Source organism: Sinocyclocheilus grahami, unplaced genomic scaffold (genome assembly GCF_001515645.1).
Source record: "Sinocyclocheilus grahami isolate Dianchi unplaced genomic scaffold, SAMN03320097.WGS_v1.1 scaffold268.1, whole genome shotgun sequence".
NCBI lineage: Eukaryota > Metazoa > Chordata > Actinopteri > Cypriniformes > Cyprinidae > Sinocyclocheilus > Sinocyclocheilus grahami.
The window spans coordinates 917,863-941,459 of record NW_015505447.1 but is presented as its reverse complement, the minus strand read 5'-3'; the positions used below and the strand labels follow the sequence as shown (position 1 = coordinate 941,459).

The following is a 23,597-nucleotide window of genomic DNA, read 5'->3' as shown; positions in this document are numbered from 1 at the left end:
ATGCTATTCTTCATTAAAAAAAAAAAAAAAAAAAGGCTGCTAAAGATCATACAATCATATAACGCAGATCAGATGTTCTTTTACTTTTTTTTTTGGACATATATAATTTGGTTAGCAATGCAGTTTATAATGTGAACCGTTTAATACAGCATCAAAGGAATAATTTCCCCCAAAATAAACATTTGTTGAAAATCCAAGAAATAGATGAGTTTGTTTCTTCATCTGAATAGATTTTCCGAGAAATTTAGCATTACATCCCTTGCTGCAGTGAATGAGTCCAAACAGCTGATAAAAACATCACAATAATCCACATATAACCAACACGACTCCAGTCCATCAATTAACATCTTGTGGAGCAAAATGCTACGCGTTTGTATCCATCATTAAGAGCTGTTAATTGAAATGAGTCCTCTATCATTATTATTGTTTTCTCCCGTGAAAAGGTTGTCTCACCTGAATCAGGAGAGAAATATGCACAGATCAAGCACCAGTTACAAATCTGAAACAAATATGTTCTTTGATGAGAGAGGACAACAGGGGATGGACTTTTTCACTGGAGGAAGATTTATTATGGATTATGGACTCATATTTTGGCCAGAAGCAACAGTTTAAAATGAAAACACCTTAATGATGGCTTTATTTCTTACAAACCTGCAGCTTTTCACTGCACAAGACATCAATTGATGCACTGGAGTCATGTGGATTGCTTGTGGATTATTGTGATGTTTTTATCAGCTGTTTGGACTCTCATTCTGACGGCACCCATTCACTGCAGAGGATCCACTGGTGAGCAAGTGATGTACAGTAAAAACTCATCTACATCTCAGATGGCCTGAGGGTGAGTACATTTTTGGCAAATTTTCATTTTTGGATACACAAACCAGTAAATATCTTAGACACATTTGGGAACAAGCATCAGATGTATCCTCACAATGAAATGATGAGGCCTAGAGGTCAGAGTTTATCAGACCTGATTTCAGCATAATTGACACGAAGCACTAAAAAACTCCTGTAGATTAGTTTAAAAAAAGGGTAAGGAAGAGCCATCACTATTTGCATTCCAAACAAACAACTTCAGCGATTGAGCACTGGCAAATATACTAGGAAGAGAAGAGGGACAAGTACATGGATTACTCATAGGTCACAGAATGACAAAAGAATTTAGAACAAAATGTAGTTCTTGCCTTGAGAGAAATTAATCAGACAGCAGAAAGGGCAGATTAACCAGGACAGAATCGGTGGCAAAAAAAGTCATCAGCATCACTTTGCCAAGAATTCTGAAAGAAAATGGAAATGTTAGCAATTTAATTTCTAAATTTTATTTGATATTTTACTGTATGGTTTTGGAACTACTAATTTTGTAATTTAATATTCAGAACTTTTAAGTTAAAGCATAAGTTCTTACTCAGTGGAAGCACTGATCCTTTCCTCCAGACCATCGATCTTTTTTACACATTTGTCGAAGAACATTTGTGTGACACTATTAAAGGTTCTTTACAATCATGAAGAAAACAGTAAAAATGTTGTTTAGTTGGCTAATTAACAGTATAACTAATAATAACAACACAATATCAATGCAATTTTCAGACATAGCTAAAGCAATAATTCAGTAAAAAATGCAGATATATGTAAATGTGCAGCTGTCCATTTTTTTATTCCAAGACTCTTTTCTTACTTTTGTGCTTCATCAAGCTTCTCTTGAGTTAATTCTCCACTGTCAGTTAACTCTTTAATGAAAATGTTCTTCACTTCATTCCAGCGCCTATGAAATGTGAGGTAAAAACTTCATTTGCTTGATTTATTTAACTAACATTACAACATTACAAACTAAAATGTTTTGTTTGGAAATGTCAAAAGTAAGACTAAACATTCAGGATAGGACATGTTGAGCACAAAATAATGTCTGTTACACTTTACCTTGCTAATTCTTCGTGTTCAATTATATTAATTTGTCGGTTAATCTCAGAGAGAACTCTGTCCCAGATGGCAAAGCATGTTGCTTTAATTTTGCTGTTGCAAAAATCAACAGAGAAAGTGGTTGGGATCAGTTTTATATTTCATTCATAAATTAATACTTTGAGCGTTAATGAAATGAATGAAATTTAGCATTAAATCCCTTGCTCACCAATGCTCTGCAGTGAATGGGTGCCATCAGAATGAGAGTCCAAACAGCTGATTTAAAACATCACAACATTCCAAAAGAAATCAACAGAACTCCAGTCCATCAATTAATGTCTTGAGACGTGAAAAGCTGAGTGCTTGTTTGTACTCTCATTCTGACGGCACCCATTCACTGCAAAAGATCCATTAGTGAACAAGTTAACAATGCTAAATTTCTCCAAATCTGTTCCGATGCAAATACAAACTCATCTACATCTAGGATGGCCTGGGGGTGAGTACATTTTCTGCAAATTTTCATTTTTGGGTGATCTATTCCTTTAAGCATATAAACACACAAACAAACATCAGGGCTTTACGTATTATACCGTAAATGGCGCAGTGGGTCCTCATATTCCACATTTGATGTCATTTGGTTTTTCTTGTTTATGGAAACATGAAAAATTTCATTACTAATAATATTCCATATTTCATCAATCACAGCTCTGGAAGACAACAGAAAAGGACATTTTTGCATTAATGACCAAATGATGATGAATCACCACATAATCTTTAGTTTATCTGTACATTGTCATTGTACAGGTGTAATATGCTCAAATGTGTTTGTATTATGGCATCTATAACATTTATAGTGGCCATATTATTTAACAGACTAGTGTGAAATTAAACGTGTTCTTACTTCAAATTGAACAAGATGTCCTCGCCTAATAATTCAGTGAGTGTGTTTTCAGTGTCAATAAAAAAATCATTAACTTCAGGCATCCCAAGGCCATTTTCAGACACTCTTTCAAAAATTGGAAGAGGGTATACTGTCGCCATCTTCATAATGGCCCTGTGAAACAAAGAGCAGAGTGAATGGACATACATTTATGCATCTATATTCAAAAGATTTTCAAACAGACTATTAAACTGGAATGCAATACATTCATAAGGCACAGCTTATACTTTCATACACACACAATAAGCATAACAGCATTATGAAGGATTAATGGATTTTAATCCATACATATTTACTTGAATCATGCCTTGTGGTCTCAGTTAGTTATTAGTCATACAAAGTTATTAATTCACAGTAATTTATTATGCACAATGTGCACTGAATGAAAAGTACTGTCATACTAACCAGTTGGATTGATTGAATCTCTCATCTCCAAAAATCCCATTACCCCATCGATCATATTCTAGGGCAGCATTGTCAAAAAGATCACTAAAACGCTCATCTGCCCAACTAGATAAAGAAAAGGAGTTCAGTTCAGTCAGTTATTACAAATGCCATGGCTTTGATACGGTTCTTAGTTTCACAGTGATGCAATTTACAAAGAGTAACACTCATAAACCAAACTCAACTTTCTGAAATCTTTAAAGTTTTAATGGAATCAATCACCCAAAAATGATAATGTGTTGAAAATGTACTCACCCTCAGGCCATCCATGATGTAGATGAGTTTGTTTCTTTATCCAAACAGATTTGGAAAAATTTAGCATTACATCATTTGCTCACCAATGGATCCTCTGCAGTGAATGGGTGCCGTCAGAATGAGAGTCCAAACAGCTGATAAAAACATCACAATAATCCACAAGTAATCTACACGACTCCAGTCCATCAATTAACACCTTGTAAACTTTTTAACCTCAGACCGTTAATTCCTGGATAAAAAAAACAATGCCTCTATCCATAATATTAAAATAATCTTATCTGAATCAGGAGATAAATTTGCACAGATCAAGCAATGTTTACAAGCAAAAACAGTCCAAAGTAGTTGAAAACAAATATGTTGGTGTTTTAATGTGAGAGGACAAAAGGGGATGGACTTTTTTGCTGAAGGAAGCGTTTAATTTTATTATGGACTCATATTTTGGCCAGAAGCAACGGTTTAAAGTTAAAATGCCTTAAACATGGATTTGTTTTTTTACAAACACACAAACGTTCACCTTACAAGATGAATGGAGTGGAGTTGTGTGGATTATTGTGTTTTTGTCTTTTTCTGACGGCACCCATTCACTGCAGAGGATCCATTGGTGAGCAAATGATGTAGTGCCAAATTTCTTCAAATCTGTTCTGATGGTGAACAAACCCATCTACATCATGGATAGCCTGAGGGTGAATATTTTCAGCAAATTTTCACTTTTGGGTGAATTATTTTTTTATGCGTTTTTACTGGTATTAAAATTGAATTGAAATGTTCTTACGTCCAGGTTTGAAGTCCTGTTTCTGGGCTAGTAATCACATGATATTTTCCAGTATCTTTCAGCACTCTCAGCTCCTTCCACCTCCTGCAACACAAACAACTCCAGACTTAGTTAATTATATTACATCAATTCTTTTGTATATTTAACACTTTATTTTTTATGTCAGACTAGCCCGTATCAGGTAACTATTATGATCATAGTCTTACCTTACAGCAGCTAAATACTTGTTATGGAATGGCTGGCTCTCAGTGTATTCCAATAGTTTATCCCAGTAAAATGCAAGAACTCCAGATGCAGTTCTATGAAATACACAGTCCGTAAATTACAGGTCACACTTTACAGCGAATATGATTAACAAACATACAGCTAAACAATATTTTTGGGTAAATTCAAGTGAACATGAAAACATGTAAATTATTTTCTATATGAATAAAAAATCAGTATAGAAAACAATACTTTCAATGTACCTCAGTGTTATTAGAAACTCATCCTTCTCGTTCTGCCTCTCTAAGGTGGAAATTTCCATGGCCTTCTCTCTGACAAGTTGCACAGCCATTTGCACTCTAAAAAAGTATAACTGAGACTATAAAAATCTAGATTTGTCATCTGAGTGTACTTTGACATTTTAACAGGACCTTTTTAGGAAACAGTAGCTGCATGAAAGAATCAACGTAAATGCAAGAGGTGTCATTGATTTTGTGTGCTTTAACACATCAGTGCATGACAAAAAAGATCTTACTCATCAAAAAGTTGATTGATGTCTGTCTTCCCAACTTCCACAGCAACTTTTAGGATCTTAGCCACTTGGGGCTGTGCCCCCCTGTTATATATCACAACAAAGAAAACAATTTCCAGTCAACATGAAAACTAATATGCTTTATATCAACAAACATCTTCATCTGAACTTTGATTGATACAAACAAAGCTACAGGTTAATCAAACAATGTTTACAGTATCTTACTATAAATTAGCAGCTAGACTGTAAGATATTTGATCAACTATATTATTTCATTATTTCAAAGGGAAAGAAACAGTTTGTAAGAAACAATGCGTCATACAACTTAGACAGAAGGTAAGCGAGGAACCCCAAGGAATCGCTGTAGATTGGTGGAGCTCCTGGAAGGTAGTGTGACTCCACATATCTGCATTAAACAAAACTAGTTATCTATTATTTCAAACAGATCCTGAGAAGATTATCTGCATTTTAGAGGTGGTCGATTTGAACTGTTCAATGGATGCATCTTTACACTATTTCAAAGCAATATTTTCAGTCATCTTGCAAATTCAGTTAAAAAAAACGTACTTCCAGAGGTCCACCACTGTCTCGTTTTTGAAGATCCCTTTATACATGCCAAATTCTCTGTAGGAAGACCAGAACATATAAATCAGTCTTGTGAAATGAGATGATATATCATATATTCAAGATGTTTCAACAAAACTATATTCAGCAACAGACACATTCAACCCTATGCATATCAGCATGTTATCCTTTCATTCTGGTCTTCGTTGTAAAAATAATAATTAAAAAGTTACACAATAACATTAATTAATTGGATAAAAGGTCTTCATACCGCTTAGTCCAACCGTTGCCGGGGAATGCATATAACACTCGAAACAGGCCGTCTCTGTAAAGCATACCCAGTCTGTGAAAAATGCTGTTAAACACACAGAAGGAAAAAAAAGATGATAATAATCAGGATGGTTTGCAATTGCTCAGAAGAAGAAAACAATATCACAGGAGGTCCTTAAATCTAAGTGGATTGTGTTCAGCTATTATAATTATTCATTATTTAAATGTTTGTTTTAAGTTTAGTATACAGTATAAAGTGCAAACGGTCTTTTGTATCCAGTGGATGAAGTACTCACTGCAGTGCTACAATGAAATGATCATGTCCTTTAACTCCTTCCTCAGCACTGATCTTCTTGATCATCTCCTTCACAGAAATCCACAAGTCTTGCAAATCAGTACTGTACAACACAGAAAACAATGGTCGTGAATTTACACTCCTCATTCTAAGAAAAGTCATAGAAATATGGCCCAATGCACAGTTCACATGAAGAAATTTTCCATATTGATTTTTATTTTGAATTAAGCATTGCACTGTCCATAAACTTGGAAAACATGCTGGTAATTTTCTGCCAGAACATTAGCTTTATCTAATTTTTCTACAATTTTTTTTTCTTGCAGTGCATGGTCATTGTTAACTTTACATCATACATCTCTGGTTTTACCCTGTTTTACTGATCTTATTTTTTTCCACAACCACTTCTGCAGCCCCTTTGAAATTGTCCAAGTATTTCAAGAACGCTTCAGCTCCCAGCGTGAAGAGTTTGTCTGCCATTTCATAGTCCTCATCCGTTAGGCTGACGCGGTCCACACCTGTATATAAAAAAAGAAAAATCGGCTAAAATATACAGTGACAGTATAATATTCAATGATTATATAAAGTCCAACCGCAGTAGACATTTTAATATTACATTTATATTTAAAAAACCATTGTGAGATTAATATTATCACTCATTCAAGAGAGCTTGTCTAATGAGAAATTAAATACCACATCAGATAATGAATTTAGGTATATAAGAAAACAAGCATTAGCTTACCTTTAAAGAGCAGAAGAGCTAAGATTAAGACAGCTAGTGACTTATTCATATCGTTGTTTCTTTCTCAGAACAAAAAACTAAATAACAGAAAGAGATCACAACATATTCACTGTGGACTTAAACATCAGGAGTAAAAAGCTGGACTAAACTTTATCTCTACTGATATGAACTTTCATCTGTGTAAACACGGCTGCTGAATTGACCTTGCAGTCTGTCTGCTCTTACAACACGAGAAGTGTTTCAACGTCCACTCTGAAGGTCACAATAATGGTGCAGACAGTATTTAATTGCCTCTTTTCAATTGTAAGTTTATCAATATCAGTTTTGGGTTAGGTTAAAGGTTTTGCTCAATATGTTAAAATAAGACAATATTTTTCTTAAAACACTAAAGCAAAAGAAAGGTTCCTAAAACTTTAAGGTAACTCTAAAGCGAGTTAACAAGAACAGTTCAGAGTAGTGCATGCATGTACATGCCAAACTGGGAAAAATTACAGTAAATATGTTTTTGACAATGTCAGATTACAAGAACTGATGAATGTTTTGTGCAAGAAATGCAATCTGTCAATATTAAACTGAATGTAGGCCATGAGTTTAATGTATGTTGCCAATAATGTAGATCAGTGTTAAAGTCCACGGTGTGTTTTTGTCCAGGTCAATATTTCTTCAGTCAACATTAGTTTTTCTAGTCAGTAACTCATTAGAGCAAAAAATGTTGCAAATCAGGGGCCACTCAGAGTAAAATGCAAGTCTTAAGTATGTCAAAATTCTATGAATGGTGTAGTTTGGATCTTATTCCTACACTTAATGAAGGTAAAAGTGCAACTAGATCTCAGCTCCTAAATGATTTAAAAGTGCTGGAGATGTCTCTCAACCTAACCTAGGAGTAGCATGATGACTGTGATATGTTGAAACCACACTCTCCAATATGGAAAATGTGCTTTAGACTTGCATAATAGTGGAATTTGGATAAATGCGATTCATAGTTGACTAAACAAGTGAAATCCATTGATATATTCCTTTATTGCATTTAATAAATTTCTTTAAACTCATTTTAATGAATATAGAGTACAACATCATTATTAGTTAGGTATGGTTACATGTGTAATCACAGAGTGACAACTGAATGTCAAATTGTTACAGTAGTCAGGTAAGGGTAAAAGGGTTAGTTCACCCAAAAATGAAAATTCTGTCATTAATCACCCTCATGTCGTTTCAAACCCGTAAGACCTTCATTCATCTTCACAACACAAAATAAGCTATTTTTGATGGAATCTGAGAGCTGTCTGACCCTGCATAGACAGCAACGCAACTGAAATGTTCCCAAGTCCAGAAACGTAGCAAGGAGATCTGTAAAATAATCCATGTGACATCAGTGGTTCATCAGCAATTATACGAAGCTGTGAGAATACTTTTTGTGCGCAGCTGCATCACATGGATACCAAATCAACAACATAGGAAACAGATCCGGCGTGACGCAGCTGACACAGAACAGCATATGTTGTTTACATCCAGCGGATATTCTCCAAAATGGCACCAGGGTGATTCAGAGGAGACGAATTGTTGAATAGTCTTTTTTTTTTTTTTGCGCACAAAAAGTATTCTCACAGCTTCGTATAATTGCTGATGAACCACTGATGTCACATGGATTATTTTACAGATCTCCTTGCTACGTTTCTGGACTTGGTAATATTTCAGTTGCATTGCTGTCTATGCAGGGTCAGACAGCTCTCAAGATATCTTAATTTGTGTTCTGAAGATGAACGAAGGTCTTACGGGTTTGAATCGAAATGAGGGTGAGTAATTAATGACATAACTTTCATTTTTGGGTGAACTATCCCTATAATGTACATCCAGCTGGTTGTTATTGCTGGATAAACAGGTTGATCAGGACTGAATGTTATAACGGTGAAAGAAGCGGTCAGTTATTAGAGTGTTGTTATCGAAAAGTACTCTGTATAAAACACTTTTTAGAAATTCATCGTTTCATGAGTGGTGCTTTGAGAGATTCCTTCTGCTGTTTAATGTGGAACAACTAATCTTTTATTTAGGCTATATACTTGTATACTATATAGTTACCATTTCAATTTCACAAAAAACTACTTTATAACAAGTTCTAGGTGCTTAGAATAATTCTACAAATTATTCTAGTTCTTAAAAATTCTACATCGCTAAAAATAAGTATTTTAGGCAGTGCATTCAAGTGTTTTATTTTTATAACAGGAAAATGCATTTATATAAAGCACATTTTCTGCATGATGCATAGAGTGCACTTATATTTAGACTTTGTGCAGTTTTCAATATGTACATTGTTTAGAGGACAACATTAGACAAGAATATTAACAAATACAGGGAATTAAAATTGTCCTTCTCATTTCATTAATCAAACAATCGTAAAGTAGCCCGTGACTAAGCCTCTCTCATCTTTTTAAGTGGGAGAACTTGCACAATTGGTGGCTGACTAAATACTTTTTTGCCCCACTGTATGTCATATAACAGCATCATATCAATACTATTACATCATACCATTGGCCTTGCACTTAAGTGTTAACGCATGAAAATAGATCCAGATGTTATTGGTATCAAGATATTAGGCTTTTTTTATTAAAGTGTTAAGATGCTGGAGGGTAAAAATGTGTAAAACAAATCAAAAGAAATGCAACCAATCATGCTTTTGATGAAAACAAAGCATAAGAGTAGAACAAATACAGTGGAATTTGTTTTACTCAATATTCACTAATGCAATTATCCTAGTATTCCTTCAGACAGGTACGCAATAACAGCATCTTAGTTAAGTACTGTTAATACATTCCTGGCATGATCCTGCTTTTTGCCAGCAGTTGCAATCTTGATATTGCCTTCAAATATATAGAGTTTACTCCAACAGCAAGTCCCAGACCTCATTAAACCTGACGTTTGTGCGATGCATCAACCTCATGAAGGCTCTGAGGAAAAATTTATATTATGAAGCTTACTGATTGTACTTGACAATTTAAACTCGCAATATAAACTGATATTTATTATCAGTCGTTTATTTACACAAAAAGTGACAGGCGATATGGCTTCTGTTCAAATGCATATATGGTAAGAAAATGATAATCTTACAAAACAGTTGGTTCGATCCTTTCATCAAAGCCATCAACGAGATCAGTATACTGCTTCAATTTCTCCAGGATCCGGTGAATGGCTTGAACAAAGTTTCTTTATAATTGAAAAACAAAAAGAGAGCCGGTCAAATATGAATACATTTCAAAAAGATTTTTGAAGATTCAAAAACTAAAAAAGGGAATTAAGAACCTACAGTACATGTCTTTACATATTAATATTTTCAGATTTAGAGCCACATATTAAAAATATATCCTTGTCCTTAAACAAAACTTGATCTTTCCTCTTACTTTGGTGCTTCTTCAAGCTGCTTTCGTGTAAAAGCTTCACTTTTCAATAACTCGTTAATGATGATATGATTCCATTTGCTGGAAAATATAAAATGTCCGATTGATTATTTGATTCATAAATGAACAAAAAATCATAAATGAACAAAAATCAAAGTGTCTCAGAACCAAGCAGTTCACCAGATTTCCAACCTCTCACCACACTGACTGGATATATAAAAAATATAAAAAGATATTTCTATAAAAGGACATTTCTTACCTCTGCATTTGCTGGAATCCAGTCTCATGGAAATATTCATTTTCAAATTTGATAAAATCGATCCACTCTAGAAACACTCTCCTAATTACTCTATAGCAAAGAGACAATGATTATGAAGAGGAATAGATTATAAATGCATTATATCAAGAGAGCAAAGCACTAGCCTTCTAAACAAATATATCAAGAAAATACAATATTAAAAAGATAATTTATTCAGTTTCGCAAAATGATTTTCATGAGGGTTTTTTTATTACATTGTCTTACCGCAAAGGCAGTAATAGTTGGTTATCTTCGCTATTGGCTTTCTCCTCTTCAATGACTGAACTAAGTATTTGTAAAATGAAACGAATGCAGAACTCCAAGAGGGTTTGTCTGCAAGATAGAAAAGAACAAATAAAAAGAGTCTTAATATTTTAATATTTACAACAAATATGAGCCTCACACAGATGTTTTGTTTCTTACCTGTTAGAGGGCATATCTATCCCTTCAAGAATAAGAGTTATGTGGTTAACTCTGTGAAGAAACCTGTTGATCTCAGTAATCCCAAAGCCGACTTCAGACAGTTTTTCATAAACAGGAAGAGAGTAAACAACAGCGCTTTTGACAACAGCCCTGTGAAACATCCAAAAGAAAATGGAGGTATCTTTTTTGTTTTAAACCTTTAATCAGTCATTAAAGTTGCTTTAGGTATTAAAGGGTTAGTTCACCCAAAAATGGAAATTCTGTCATTAATTACTCACCCTCGTGTTGTTCGAAACCGTATCATGACGTGAGCGTGTGGCGGCGCCGGTGTCATGAGAAATCGAGTCCCCCCTCGAAATCGGGTCTGCTTAGGACCCCGAGTGATCCCATTGGTTCAACGAACTTTTAATGGGTATTATTTTTAACGCCTGATTACAATTCCTGCAAAATCGCGCTTTATGTCGTTTGAACTTCGTTATAATGACCATGCCTTTCTATTACTAATAATATTAAAGCAATCATTATAATACTTTTTTGAATACATTTTCATTCCTTTGTTTAACAGTTATATCTGATTATTAGATAGACTTATCCATATTAGACAGAACTGAACGATGACAGCGAACAAGAGGGAGAATCCCATTAGCTCAACAAACTTTTAATGGGTATTATTTTTAGCACCTGATTACAATTCCTGCAAAATCACGCTTTGATTTATGTCGTTTGAACTTCGTTATAATGACCATTAATGTCTTTTAAATTATATGTTTCATACACTAGTATCTGAAGATATAGGTTGTGAAATCAAACATTTCTCGTTTTTATTGTTTTTTTTTGGTTAGCTCACGTACTAGCATAGCATACAGCTACCCGATTAGCCTGCTAGGTTAGCTTATACACCACGCATTTGCACTTACCATACATATATTCACAATGAAATAGTAACATAAGTGTTGACTTTTGATCAGGCATTTAAAACAGCTACCGCCATGGTCCTAAGCGGACCCGATTTTGAGGGGGGACTCGATTTCTCATGACACCGGCGCTGACCCAGATCCGGCGTGATGACATCATTACGCCGGATCCGGGTCAGCGCCGCCACACGCTCGCGTCATGGTACTGTCGTGAACGCGCGTCCACAAGTGACGCAGTAGAGACGAAAATGTGGATGTTGTTGATCATCTTGGTACTTTTCTGGACCTTGAACGTGGTAGTTACCTTGCTGTCTATGGGAGGGTCAGAGAGCCCTCAGATTTCATCAAAAATATCTTAAATTGTGTTCCGAAGATGAACGAAGGTCTTACGGGTTTCGAACATTTTTGGGTGAACTAACCCTTTAAGTTCTGTCAGATGTTTATTAAATATATATTCATGTTCGTGTAATTCATCTGAAACAACACGAACAGCTTTTGAAACATGAACTGCTATTCCCTTCGCAAATTAAATCTAAAGTGTCAGATATGTGGTTACATATTCATTTACCATAAATAATGTGATATTTCATTTCATGCAGTACTGATCCAACAAAGTTTAAAATGAAATTTACCAGTTAGACTGATTGAATCGGTCCAAACCAAGAGCTGCATTTCCATGATTATAATATTCCTGGGCCGCGGCCTCGAAGAATTTACCAAAATGATGTTCAGCCCAACTAGAAAAGAAAAATGGAATGATAAATGAATGATACAATGCAGTGTTAAACCTTGAAAATAAAATTTAACAACATTCCACAGAATTCAACTCAACTGTTATTCAGTTTAAGATTCTAACATACTAACAGTGGACCATTATAGTTCAAGTGATTCTAATGATAATTATGAAATCATTTTAGTAGCCTGAGAAAAAAAGAAGAAAAAAAGAGAAAAGCCCTGGGATTAATTACATATTGGTTTAAATGACATTTGTGATATTCCACATTTTGAGTATTTTTCTTCCTTCCTTACTTCAAAGATCTACGCCTTGTATACGGGTCTAAAAGCACATGATATTTTTCACTTGTGTTCTTCAACTCGGTTAGCTCTGCCCATTGCCTGTAACACACACAAAAAAGTATTTATTTATAGTAAAGTATATATTCTCTAATATTTGTGCAGAACTGGACTGTAGTCTTACTTCATAGAATCCATGTATTTTGCATGGAACGATGGGCTTTCAGTGTGTTCCAAAACTCTATCCCAGTAAAAAGCAATCAGTCCAGATGCAGTTCTAGGAAACAGAAAAAAAAAACAGTTATTTAGAGAGGTCTTTTAAACAGATTAAGTACAATATTGAAGTTAACAAAGGTTTTTACCTTAATGATACAAGGAAATCATTCTTCTCTTTTTGTCTTTCCAAAATTGAAATTTCAAAGGCTTTCTCTCTAATCTGATCCATAACCATCTGCACCCTTTGGACGAGACAACAAGTGGTTAAAACGACACCTTAAGAAACAAATATTTGTAATGGGCTTATGTGTGCATTTTAGCCCAATACTTTACATTTGGAGGACAACAATTCAGTACATTTGCTTTGAGCTCCAACAGTATGGCTTTAAAACAGCTCTTACTCCTCATGAAGTGGGTTAAAATCCATTTTTCCAATCTCCACAACAGTATCCACCCCAGCTTTAAGCATGCTCACCAGCCGGGACTTCACCACTCTGTTAGATGCCAGAAATACACAATGTCACCTTTTAATACTCTACACTTTAAAAAGTAAAATTACTAAGTGAAATTACTTTGTAAAATATATATACATGTACATGCTAATCATTACAGAATCTGATCAGATCTTATTACTGATAATGTTTTAAATAAAGTATATAGTGAGGTCATACGCCTTAGCCAGAAGGTGACTGAAGAACTGCATGGGTTTACTGTAGACTGGTGGAGCTCCTGGAAGATAGTACGACTCCACTTCTCTGTAATAAACAAGTCACATGAATAAATCAAGTTATGAGCAAAATCAGAGAGGTGCATGGCGTGGAAGGTGGATTTGGAATGCCATTATGTTCAATGCACAAACACATCTTTGACCAGCACTTTGGCAAATCAACACTAGAGTTGTCTATTCTCAGTGAACACATGCTTACTTCCAGATGTCTGGCATTGTCTCGTTCTTTAAGGCCTCACGGTAAATCTTCTTATAACTGCAGAAGAAACGCACATTCACAGGTAATATATTAGTCATGAGTTTCAGTGAACTGGTAAAGTAAACGAGATTCGTTACTTTCTTGAAAATGTGTAAAGATAGTAAAGCTCTTACGGTAAGAAAAACTTGTCAACGACCTCCTTGATCGTGATCACAAATGTACCACCAATAAAGAACGAAAATAATCTGTGAATCAAAGAACAGAAGCTATAAATATATATTTTTAAATCACCAAAAAAATCCATTACATATAATAAGACATATTTGTTCTTTATTGAACAGGTTTGGCCCGTTCACACCAAGAACAGGTCAAACTATAAGCTTATAAAAATTATTCTAATCATTCTAATGTTCACATCACAACTATAACAATAGCGACACAGAGGAAATATACTGGTCTAACTTATTTTGTCTTGTAATTGAGGTTTAAACGATAATTCATATTGAGTAATATCTTTGATTTTACTGCACTGCCACTATTGAATGAGAACAAAATTAAAATAAGCTGGAAAGTGATACTAACTTTGCAATCTTGCATCCACACTGTTATTGAACTGAATCAAAATTGAACCAACTTTAACTGAAAAATGACACTATTGTCACCTGTACAGCAGCTTTACAGCTGACATTTTATTTATTTCAACTTTGCAACATTTTCCTGTTTATTAAAATGTGAAATTGCTTTAAAACAATCTGTACTGTACAAAGCGCTAGCCATATATATATATGAATGTGGCTTAATAAATAAATGTGAAACAAGTAAATATCTTACATAAAAAATGATCTTGAAACAAAGAACAATTCACACCAATAATTCTGTTTGAATAAACTGACCTTGATTATTGCTTTCATAACTAATGAACTTTGCAACATTCAAACTGTTACTGAACTAAACTGAATCAACACTGAATTCATTTTTTTTTAGAGTTGATTTACAGCTGAAATTGTACTTTTCATAAATGAACTTTAGGACATTAAAACTGGTATTTTCTTGTTTATTACTGTGAAGCAACTTCGAAACAATCTGTATTGTATGAGCTATATAAATAAATGACTTGATAAATGTAAAACAAATATCTTCTGTAGCTTTTTAGAAGCAAAAAATTAGATATTTACACAAAATAAGAACAATTCACAGTGATCGTAGTACTGTTCAAAAGTTTACAACCCCCATGTTGAGTTCTTGAACACCAACATTGATTGTTCATTGATTTTCACTGAAACGTGTTCACACAACGAATGAACTTTGCACCATTCACATTGCTATTGAACTAAACTGAATCAACACTGAACTAAATCAAGCTGAATAATGACACTGTTGTCTATTTCGAGCTACTTTACAGCTGAAATTGTATTTGTTTCATAAACGAAGAACACTACAACTTTACTACTGGTATATGTACTGTACTGGTACTTGTTTATTAATGTGAATACTGCTATATAAAAAATGTGACTTGACTTGAATGTTTGCACCTTCTGTAATAGTAGTGTATCTGTAATAGTAGTGTATAAGTCCTCAGTGTAAAAAGATGAATCTCAAAATCATATAGTCCCTGTTGGAAGGGGTTTAAATATGCAGAAGATGCGGAAAAACCAAAGCATGTGCTGGACATACAGTAGAAGACTTCTTTGAAGAACTGTAGGTGGTTTAAATGTTCAGGACAAAGGATTCATCAACTATCACAAAACATCAAAGTTACAACACAGCATATTAATTAAATGTATATATAAACTTTTGAGAATCATGTTCTTGACTTGAGCACAGAATAAACAATGTTATTATGATTATACAGTAGTACAATCACGGACTTACTTTGGATATATATTTGAATGATCCTGGCTCTCTCCAAGACCCTTAAGATTTTTCAGTGATTTTGCCATCTCTCTTAAGTTTTTCATGTGTTCTTGAACAGTGATCCTGTAAAAACACAGGAAAAAATAATGATCAGGCAACGGTCAAACCAACAATTCAATAGCAGTACATAATCCATAGCTGGTCTTACCTTGATTTTCTGAACTGATCATCTCTCACAAATTTCTCTGTCGTGTTTCTGACTTTCTCTAGGAAGTCTAAAAAGACTACAGTCCCAGAGTTGAGGATTTGTTGTCTCAAGTCATCATATGATAGTTCAGCACTCTGCACACCTTCAAAACAAAGACAGAATCATAAACGGCGTCAGAGAAACAGAATGAGTAATAGCTACCGCAAAAGACAAAGTCAATTGGTCCAGAGCTACTGCTTTTGTCTAATAAAATGTAGATGAAATATTGGACCACAAAGACAGGGAAACCAATTACTATACCACAGCAGCAGAGAAATGCAGTTAAACTTAAGGCCAAAATCTTGTTCATGCTTCCGTTTTATGCTGAAAGAGGATAACAGAGGTCTAAGCACTACAAATGCCATTAAGAATTCAGAACACCAAAATCAATGGATGTCTACTTTGTACTGAACATAACAGACCACAGAAGCGAGAAACACTTACTTTTTGAGTCTGTGTGCATATGAAACAGCCCTCTCTGTCGGACTGTTGCTTATATGGGTCATTACATGGTCACCTGTTCACAGTAGAGTAAATGTGCGTACATTTCAAGAGGGCAGAAGGGCAGATGCGGGACTAAAAAAAACATTTTTCTGTTAATATTTAAGTGTTTCGTCCATTGGTTGTTACTGAAGGTGCAATTTCAGATTGAATTTCCACAGGCGAAATTGGACAAAAAAAAGGCAGATATTGCAGAGAGGAGCCTGAGCCTCTCCTCATCATTAATAATGTGCATATAATTAAAACTCTATCATATTTAGAATGAGTTTAGCATGGACAAGATGTTGCATGCTGTATTATATTATTAAAGACAATAAAATAAAACGTTTCAGAATTAGTCATAAATGCTCAATATATAAAAAGAAATTAAATCATAAATATCTGAAAAATAATAAAAGGCATGTCAAAGTAGAATCTTGTAAAACTATTAAAAATAGAAATATACAAGCATTGAATGATATAGGCTGAAGAAAAATAAATATAAATTTCACAAAAAAACAAAACCACCTTTTAGCTTACCCACAAATCCATTAAAGAATAGTCATTAAAAATATCCAACATAATATAAATTGGATCAACAGACATCGTGTTTGAATCATTAAATCTTAAAAATGCTCAGGTAAAAGCAAAAAACAATTTCCAAAAAGATTTTAAACAGTCAAATCAAGTCCTTTAAAGGCCAAATGAAAGCCATTTTTTCTTTGGAATACCTGCTGTAATAAAGTATACAGGAGTCAATTTTGATTTCACATCCACTTATAATATTTAGAACAAAAACAAGTTTGAAGATTGCTCTTTGTTCAAATATTTTTGTATCTTTATTACATACAGAACATCATAAATAAAAAAGTGCGTAGAAAAATTTAACAGATTTAGAAATTCTTGTATACAACTATATACAAAGATTCCCTCTGAGTTAGATCACGTTCAGTGATGGAATCAAGCCACAGTCTTCATTTTTAACAAGCACACTTCAATTCTGTACAAAAGCATGAGGGAAGAGGGATCCGGGAATTCTCTGGAAAAACAAACAAATGAAACAAACAACCCCTACAGTCACATAAAATCAAAGCTAGTGTGGGATTATCCCAGCATTCTTTATACTATTGTTTGTACTGCAATTTAACTAGCTGTCACTGATGTTCTGAGGTAGTCAACCCAAACGGAGACAAGAGTCGGTCTAAACGTGCTGCATGAGGAAGGGTATCACAAGAATTTGATAGCCTGGCTATTAGGCAGCATGTTGGATGTTTCGAGCTGAACCCGCCATTCTTAAGTATGGTTTTGAATATTTCCTTAAATACTGGAGCACTGATGATCAGAATGGGACTTTTCAAATGGTTAACACGGCACAAGTGATTCTAATATGTAGAATATTACAATAGACCCCCCAAGACTGGCCTCAAGATATAAAAATCACATAAAAACAGTAGGCTCTTAAAACCAATCTGTCAAAAATTGGACTTCAAGTGAAGTCTTATGAAGAATGGTAATCTGTACAAGACCCAGAATGCAGTAAACGGTCTGTATATGCATTCAGAGCAAAGGTACTCTAACTTAATGTGACAGTAAAGGATGTCAAATTTGGTTTTAAAAAAGGGTGTTGTAAGTGACGCATTCATTTGCACCCATTAAAAAAAAAAAAACTGAAAATGTACAAATGTCAATTTTCTGGAAACAGACTCCTGTAAGAAACTATGTTGTGTGGCAAGATTGTTCATGGTTTGACTAAAACTTTTGTCTGTTCTGGAGAATATGTACAGTGTTTACATTTCCGGGGGAAAAAGGAGCAAAGATTATTAAGGTGCTTTTGAGGACGACCTATAACAGGAACTCCTCTTGATTCAGTAGCAAAAATAATCACACCCTTACTAACTTCAGGGTATCCTCCACTATGAAAACCTCTGTACATTAATTCTTGCCAGCTAAAGGATCCTTCCAGAATAGATCTACTGCATTACCAGCCACCAATGGCAAGATTTGAAAGGCATGCTGGGAGAAAAAAAGCATAGTGACATTTGAAATAGTTAAGTAAAGTGTATTCGGTTTGAGGTCACAATTTTTAATTGTTGAATCAAAGCAAACTGCCTCATCCAATGCAGGATGTTACTGGGGTGTCGAATGTTGGGGTAGGAATCATAACTCATACGAGGTAACCAATCAAGACTCAATATGGCGTTTCCTTCAGAATACATTCATCTCCGGACCATTAAGCACCTGTAATGAGTGTCTTCCTTCAAAAATAGCCACCCATACCAAAATATCCCCTCCTAAACCTCCTTTTCCCGCCCATGTGCCAGAGTAAACATGCTGATTTTAATTCAGGAAGCGTCGGCAGCGCCGGGCCCCACAGTTACAGTGCAACTTGCTGTTTGCATCTTCAATGGGGAACTTGTAGTCATAGGTAAGCTCTTCTCCACGGTAAATCTTCCGCAGGGCGAATATAACGATGTGCTTTTGGCCCTCCACATTGATGACTCTTGAGTAACAGTTAGGGTCGCAGGAGTGATTTATAAATCGTGCCGCGTTTCCGTGCATAGTGGCGTCCACCACATCAAAGTCATCAATGCGAAACATGTAGCAGCCGATGCCCTTTGAGGGAAGAGAGGCAGGAAACAGAGAGTAAAGGGTTAGGAAAGCAACATCACTGAAATGAGATGAGCCTGCAAAAAGAGAAATAGATGTTTTTAAGCAAAAACTATACATCACACTGGGAGAAATAATTTTTACCTTGCTGTCATAGTATTTCTCCCTTTTGTCTGTGAGAACTGCGCGGATGACGTTGCCAGCGTACTCGATCACCATCTCTCCAGCCTCAATGTTCCTCTTGCAGAAAAGACCACGACCATGTATAGCAGATCTATCATGGAGATAAGGAAAACATAATTGCACCATTTACTTTTCCTCTTTAAAGGTTACGTTCATTCCATCTTTTTTTATTAGCATGGGACTGGCTGATTTTACACAGCTAGTTTTCATGCTGCATTACCTGTAAACTCCTACAGCCTCTTTCGAGGTTTTCTCCAAGTGTCTGAACCTCATAGCCATTGGCAACTCTGTACTTGTGGCTCGTCTAAAAGGAAGTCAAAATAACAGGATGAGTCACAAAAAAAACATAAAAATGTTAACAACATTAGTAATGCATTGATCTTACATAGCTAAACAATCAATTATTTTGGTATTATAGTTGATAAACAACATAACATTTGCTTTATCTATCTTTTTTTAAATGAAAAATACATTTAAGCATACCATAATATGCAGTATGAAACAAGGATATTCATTTTGAAATTTGCTCAGGATTATATTAAGCAGTGCTATATATATATATATTAGTGTATACCAAATATACCAAACAATACCAAAATTTTGATTTCTATACGATATCTGACAAAAATATCTTGATACTACTATTGAACTGATATCAAAACATAAAACAGGAAAAGTAACTAAATAAGCTAAAAGGATAAGAGGGCATGAGCTAGGAATGGGAAATGTGACCAAAATCTTATTTCACGATAGGAGTATTTTTTTTCACAATAACAATTTATATTATGATATAGTAATTTTTGTTATTTTATCTATTTTATTAATAAGAAGAACATAGATGCATAGATAAAAGTAATAAACGAAAGGACATTTACAATAAAACTAAGACACAAATGAAATAAATAAACTAATTATTGATAAAATTCAATAAAATGTTTTTAAGTACAGTGGGTCTCTATTGAACAGTAGCATTCAAGTAAGAGATAATACACAAACTGAATAAAGTAATCAAAATGTAAAAGTAAAGCACTGCATAATCTTCACTGTATGAATTAAACATTGATACAGTCATCCTTATTAAATCTACTAAAGTTAGTCAGTCAAGATCAGCGAGTAATTTTCTCTTTTACATTATAAAGACAGCAGGAGGAATATTAGTCTGCTGTCACTTTAAGAGCTGCATGGATAAAATTTAAAGGGGTCTGAATACTTTCCGTACCCACTGTATATACTGATACACGTTTTTTTCCGCAGCTGTTTACGTTCACTTCAGTCATAAGGCCAAGACGGGCATTTTAACATAATTCTGTGTGTATTTTGACAGTTGAAGCGCAATAACTTGTGAAAGAAATCTGAATTTGCAATTGCATGCTGTGTGTGAGAGACGCGGCTTTCGGTGTCGGGTGTGTGATAGCGCGTGAGTACTGCATTGAGTTCTTTGGCAAGATTTAATTCGCTTTAACATTTGTTTTTTTTAGCAACAAAGCACATCCACGCTTTATTTGATCATTTATGCATGTTTCTTATTCACTTTTAAATTGTTAGTAACTTTAAACAGTCCTGCGCTGTGCAGATATATAAAGTTTAGTCAGTGTTCATGCAGGAGTGGAAGCAGTGCGTTGCACACACACTGCCCTGCTGCAGCATGTCAATGCAACTCAGGAAAAACTGCTTTCATTATAACGCTGTCATTCTTAAAGTATCGGTACTAGTAAAATGAGAAATCGTACTGTTTTTCAAAGCAGAGTAACGCGATACCTTTTTAGTACTGGTAGGGCTGTGGGGCAATTCATCGAAAAACATTAATTTTGGCCTCCAACGATTATGAAAATACAATAATCGAGATAAAATGATTATTGCGCCCCATTCCACCCCCTTTCCAGCGCTGTGCTTCAACTCCTCAATAAAAGCCCAATTTCACGTGCAAATCAGTCAAGTCAAGTAACGTGACTTTTGCAAAACGGGATGTGCTTGATTTATATAAGTAAATTAAATTTTTTCATGTTTTCAAAAGCGTGAAAGAGAATTTGCGCTGCTCCTCAGGAAGATAACGTTATATGCACTCAGAGACGGAGCAGAACACGGACATGTAAAGTCATCTTTTAGCTCAAGGTGTGCGGCTAAATGGTCAAATACATGCAAAAATGTGTTCAAATGCAGCGCTTAGTGATTATTCATATATACCTTTGTCGGTCATGTAATAAATGAACGTAAAGAGTTGATAATGAAAATACACATGTAACGGTAAATTGGATCCGTGCGGCTCTTAAAGTGACAGTGGGCTATTTTCCTGCTGCGACTGTGTGCTTAATATTAATCAAACAACAAAAGACACATTTAAAAAAAAAAAATCTTTTTAAATAATTCACACACTGCTCTAGAGAGAAGGACTTTTGTAGCTTTATTAAGAAACAAAGAAAGTTTCATTCTTACAGTGAAGACTATGCTGTTTTATTTTACATTTGATTATTCATTTCTGTAGTAGGCTGTTAACTGCTCGAGACTTGCATCAAAAAAATCATTAAAGCAAAGTTTGTTTCATTTGTATCTTTTTATTCTATTGTTTTTGTCTTTGCTTTTTTATTACTGAGAGTTTAATTATTTTCAAAAAGTTTGAAGTCTTTTTGTTTGTTTGTTTATTTGTTACTAATAAGCTAGTTACCTAATACTCTGCTGTGGTATTGAGAATTGTGAAATTTCTCTGGTCTCTACAATGTAGATGTCATAGCAACCTTGTTTACAGGAAATATATATTTGATATGTATCACTATCTTTAAATAAATCACTCATATAATTTTTTTGTCATTTGATTTACTCATAATCGTGTTAAATAATCGTGATTACAATATTGACCAAATTAATCATGATTATGATTTTTGCCATAATCGAGCAGCCCTAAGTACTGGTATATTGTGTAACACTAATATATATGCACATATAAAATTATACATCAAAAGTGTGTATTTTATTCACATACTATGTTGCTGAGTGTCTAACCTGCTGGATTTGAGCAAAACGTCATCCTCTTCATCATCACAAGGTCTAGACTCAGGAAGCTGACGATGTTGCGATGCCAAGAAATTGAACATATCAAAGGTAGATTTTCTGTTGGGTAAAAAAGGCAATTTTTGATTTCCAAATTTGGAAAGGATCAAACAAAGGAACTCAAAATCATGTGAGACAAAAGCATACATGAGTTTACAGATGCTTACCGCACATAGACCTCTGCGCGGGCACAGCCACTGGGGTTTATTGGCAGCTCCTCTTCCGGTGTTTCATGCTGGTGGAAACGGAAGCGGTGTTTCTGGCAGAGAGAAGCACCCTGCAGCTGCTCCAGCAGAAAGAGCACGGCATCATGGAGGACACCCAGCACCCTGGCACCGCTTACCCTGCTGAAGGGGAACTGCTCTAGCCGACAGCCTACCCGTGCCTCCTGGACACCGTCCATTACTGCCTTCCACGCCACTGAAGAAACACAGCAGAGGAAACATATAATAATGTGCCAAAACAGGAAAGGAACAAACTCACATTCTTATTTCATAGTTTCACTACAAGGTTCATCAATACTGACCATCCATGCTGTCGGCTTCTACGCTAAAGCCATCCTCACTGGTAATCTGGAAGTGCAGGTGGGGCTGATACTGACTGGCACACTTATCCTGCTTGCCTGGTGATGGAGAGTCCTCATCTGAACTCCAACCTGAAACAATTGCACATGTAGTGAACTTTCAAAACCTCTGTTACAGTTCAAATTCATTGAAATAGCTTTAGCAACTACACCAAATATTTATAAGGTAACACAATATTTCGTATTCACCTGCATAGGGGGCCCAGTCTGAGGAATCACCATGTTTGGAGCTCATACACTGAGATTTAGCACTGTCCTGTTTGTCACTTCTCTGCACCGCAGTGGGCTCGGATTCATTTGGAGTAATTCTAAAAAGAGGAAAAAGAAAACATTGCGATTTTCTTGGGTAAAACATGAGTTAATGTGATTTTAAGTCATCAGCACTGACCTCTCTTTTTCTGCAACCTTGGATTCATTGTTCTTTGGCTGGTCAAGAGATCCAACATCAGGGTCGTCAAACATATCCTTTACACTTGGGGCCTTTATTCTAACCCGGTTTAATCTAAA

General features: G+C 35.0%; 3 protein-coding genes across 5 annotated transcripts in view; all 3 read right to left on the bottom strand.

Moving 5' to 3' along the window:
- Positions 1-808: 808 nt before the first annotated feature.
- LOC107599518 (uncharacterized) lies at positions 809-7,085 on the bottom strand. Of its 3 annotated transcripts, none has more exons than XM_016291138.1 (18): positions 6,912-7,085; positions 6,540-6,687; positions 6,174-6,275; positions 5,879-5,962; positions 5,611-5,667; positions 5,366-5,449; positions 5,047-5,127; positions 4,775-4,870; positions 4,514-4,606; positions 4,308-4,391; positions 3,242-3,346; positions 2,798-2,950; positions 2,487-2,603; positions 1,918-2,010; positions 1,676-1,762; positions 1,406-1,492; positions 1,185-1,277; positions 809-1,100 (listed from the first exon to the last, which is right to left on the bottom strand). In XM_016291138.1, exons 1-17 carry the CDS (start codon positions 6,958-6,960, stop codon positions 1,196-1,198), a joined length of 1,602 nt encoding a protein of 533 aa, XP_016146624.1. In that variant the 5' UTR covers positions 6,961-7,085; the 3' UTR covers positions 809-1,100; positions 1,185-1,195. The 3 variants fall into 3 exon arrangements, with proteins under 3 accessions (XP_016146624.1, XP_016146625.1, XP_016146622.1); XM_016291139.1 differs by having other exon boundaries at positions 809-1,009; XM_016291136.1 differs by having other exon boundaries at positions 809-1,277.
- A 2,250-nt stretch (positions 7,086-9,335) lies between these two features.
- LOC107599516 (uncharacterized) lies at positions 9,336-16,717 on the bottom strand. Its single transcript, XM_016291134.1, has 18 exons — positions 16,637-16,717; positions 16,454-16,516; positions 16,154-16,295; positions 15,964-16,068; positions 14,265-14,336; positions 14,092-14,148; positions 13,837-13,920; positions 13,567-13,659; positions 13,312-13,407; positions 13,134-13,226; positions 12,965-13,051; positions 12,568-12,672; positions 11,022-11,171; positions 10,824-10,931; positions 10,560-10,649; positions 10,304-10,381; positions 10,014-10,109; positions 9,336-9,853 (listed from the first exon to the last, which is right to left on the bottom strand). The coding sequence occupies exons 2-18, from the start codon at positions 16,500-16,502 to the stop codon at positions 9,784-9,786; spliced, it is 1,575 nt and encodes a 524-aa protein (XP_016146620.1). The 5' UTR covers positions 16,503-16,516; positions 16,637-16,717; the 3' UTR covers positions 9,336-9,783.
- Positions 16,718-17,546: 829 nt separating this feature from the next.
- LOC107599517 (histone-lysine N-methyltransferase 2B-like) overlaps positions 17,547-23,597 on the bottom strand; it is a 52,889-nt gene continuing 46,838 nt past the window's right edge. Inside the window, exons 30-37 of the mRNA XM_016291135.1 lie at positions 23,479-23,592; positions 23,280-23,398; positions 23,034-23,162; positions 22,675-22,927; positions 22,460-22,567; positions 19,683-19,766; positions 19,424-19,553; positions 17,547-19,285 (exon numbers count right to left, since the gene is read on the bottom strand). Of these exons, the coding sequence (XP_016146621.1) occupies positions 19,010-19,285; positions 19,424-19,553; positions 19,683-19,766; positions 22,460-22,567; positions 22,675-22,927; positions 23,034-23,162; positions 23,280-23,398; positions 23,479-23,592 (1,213 nt within the window). The 3' untranslated portion in view covers positions 17,547-19,009. The remainder of the gene's footprint in view (positions 19,286-19,423; positions 19,554-19,682; positions 19,767-22,459; positions 22,568-22,674; positions 22,928-23,033; positions 23,163-23,279; positions 23,399-23,478; positions 23,593-23,597) is intronic.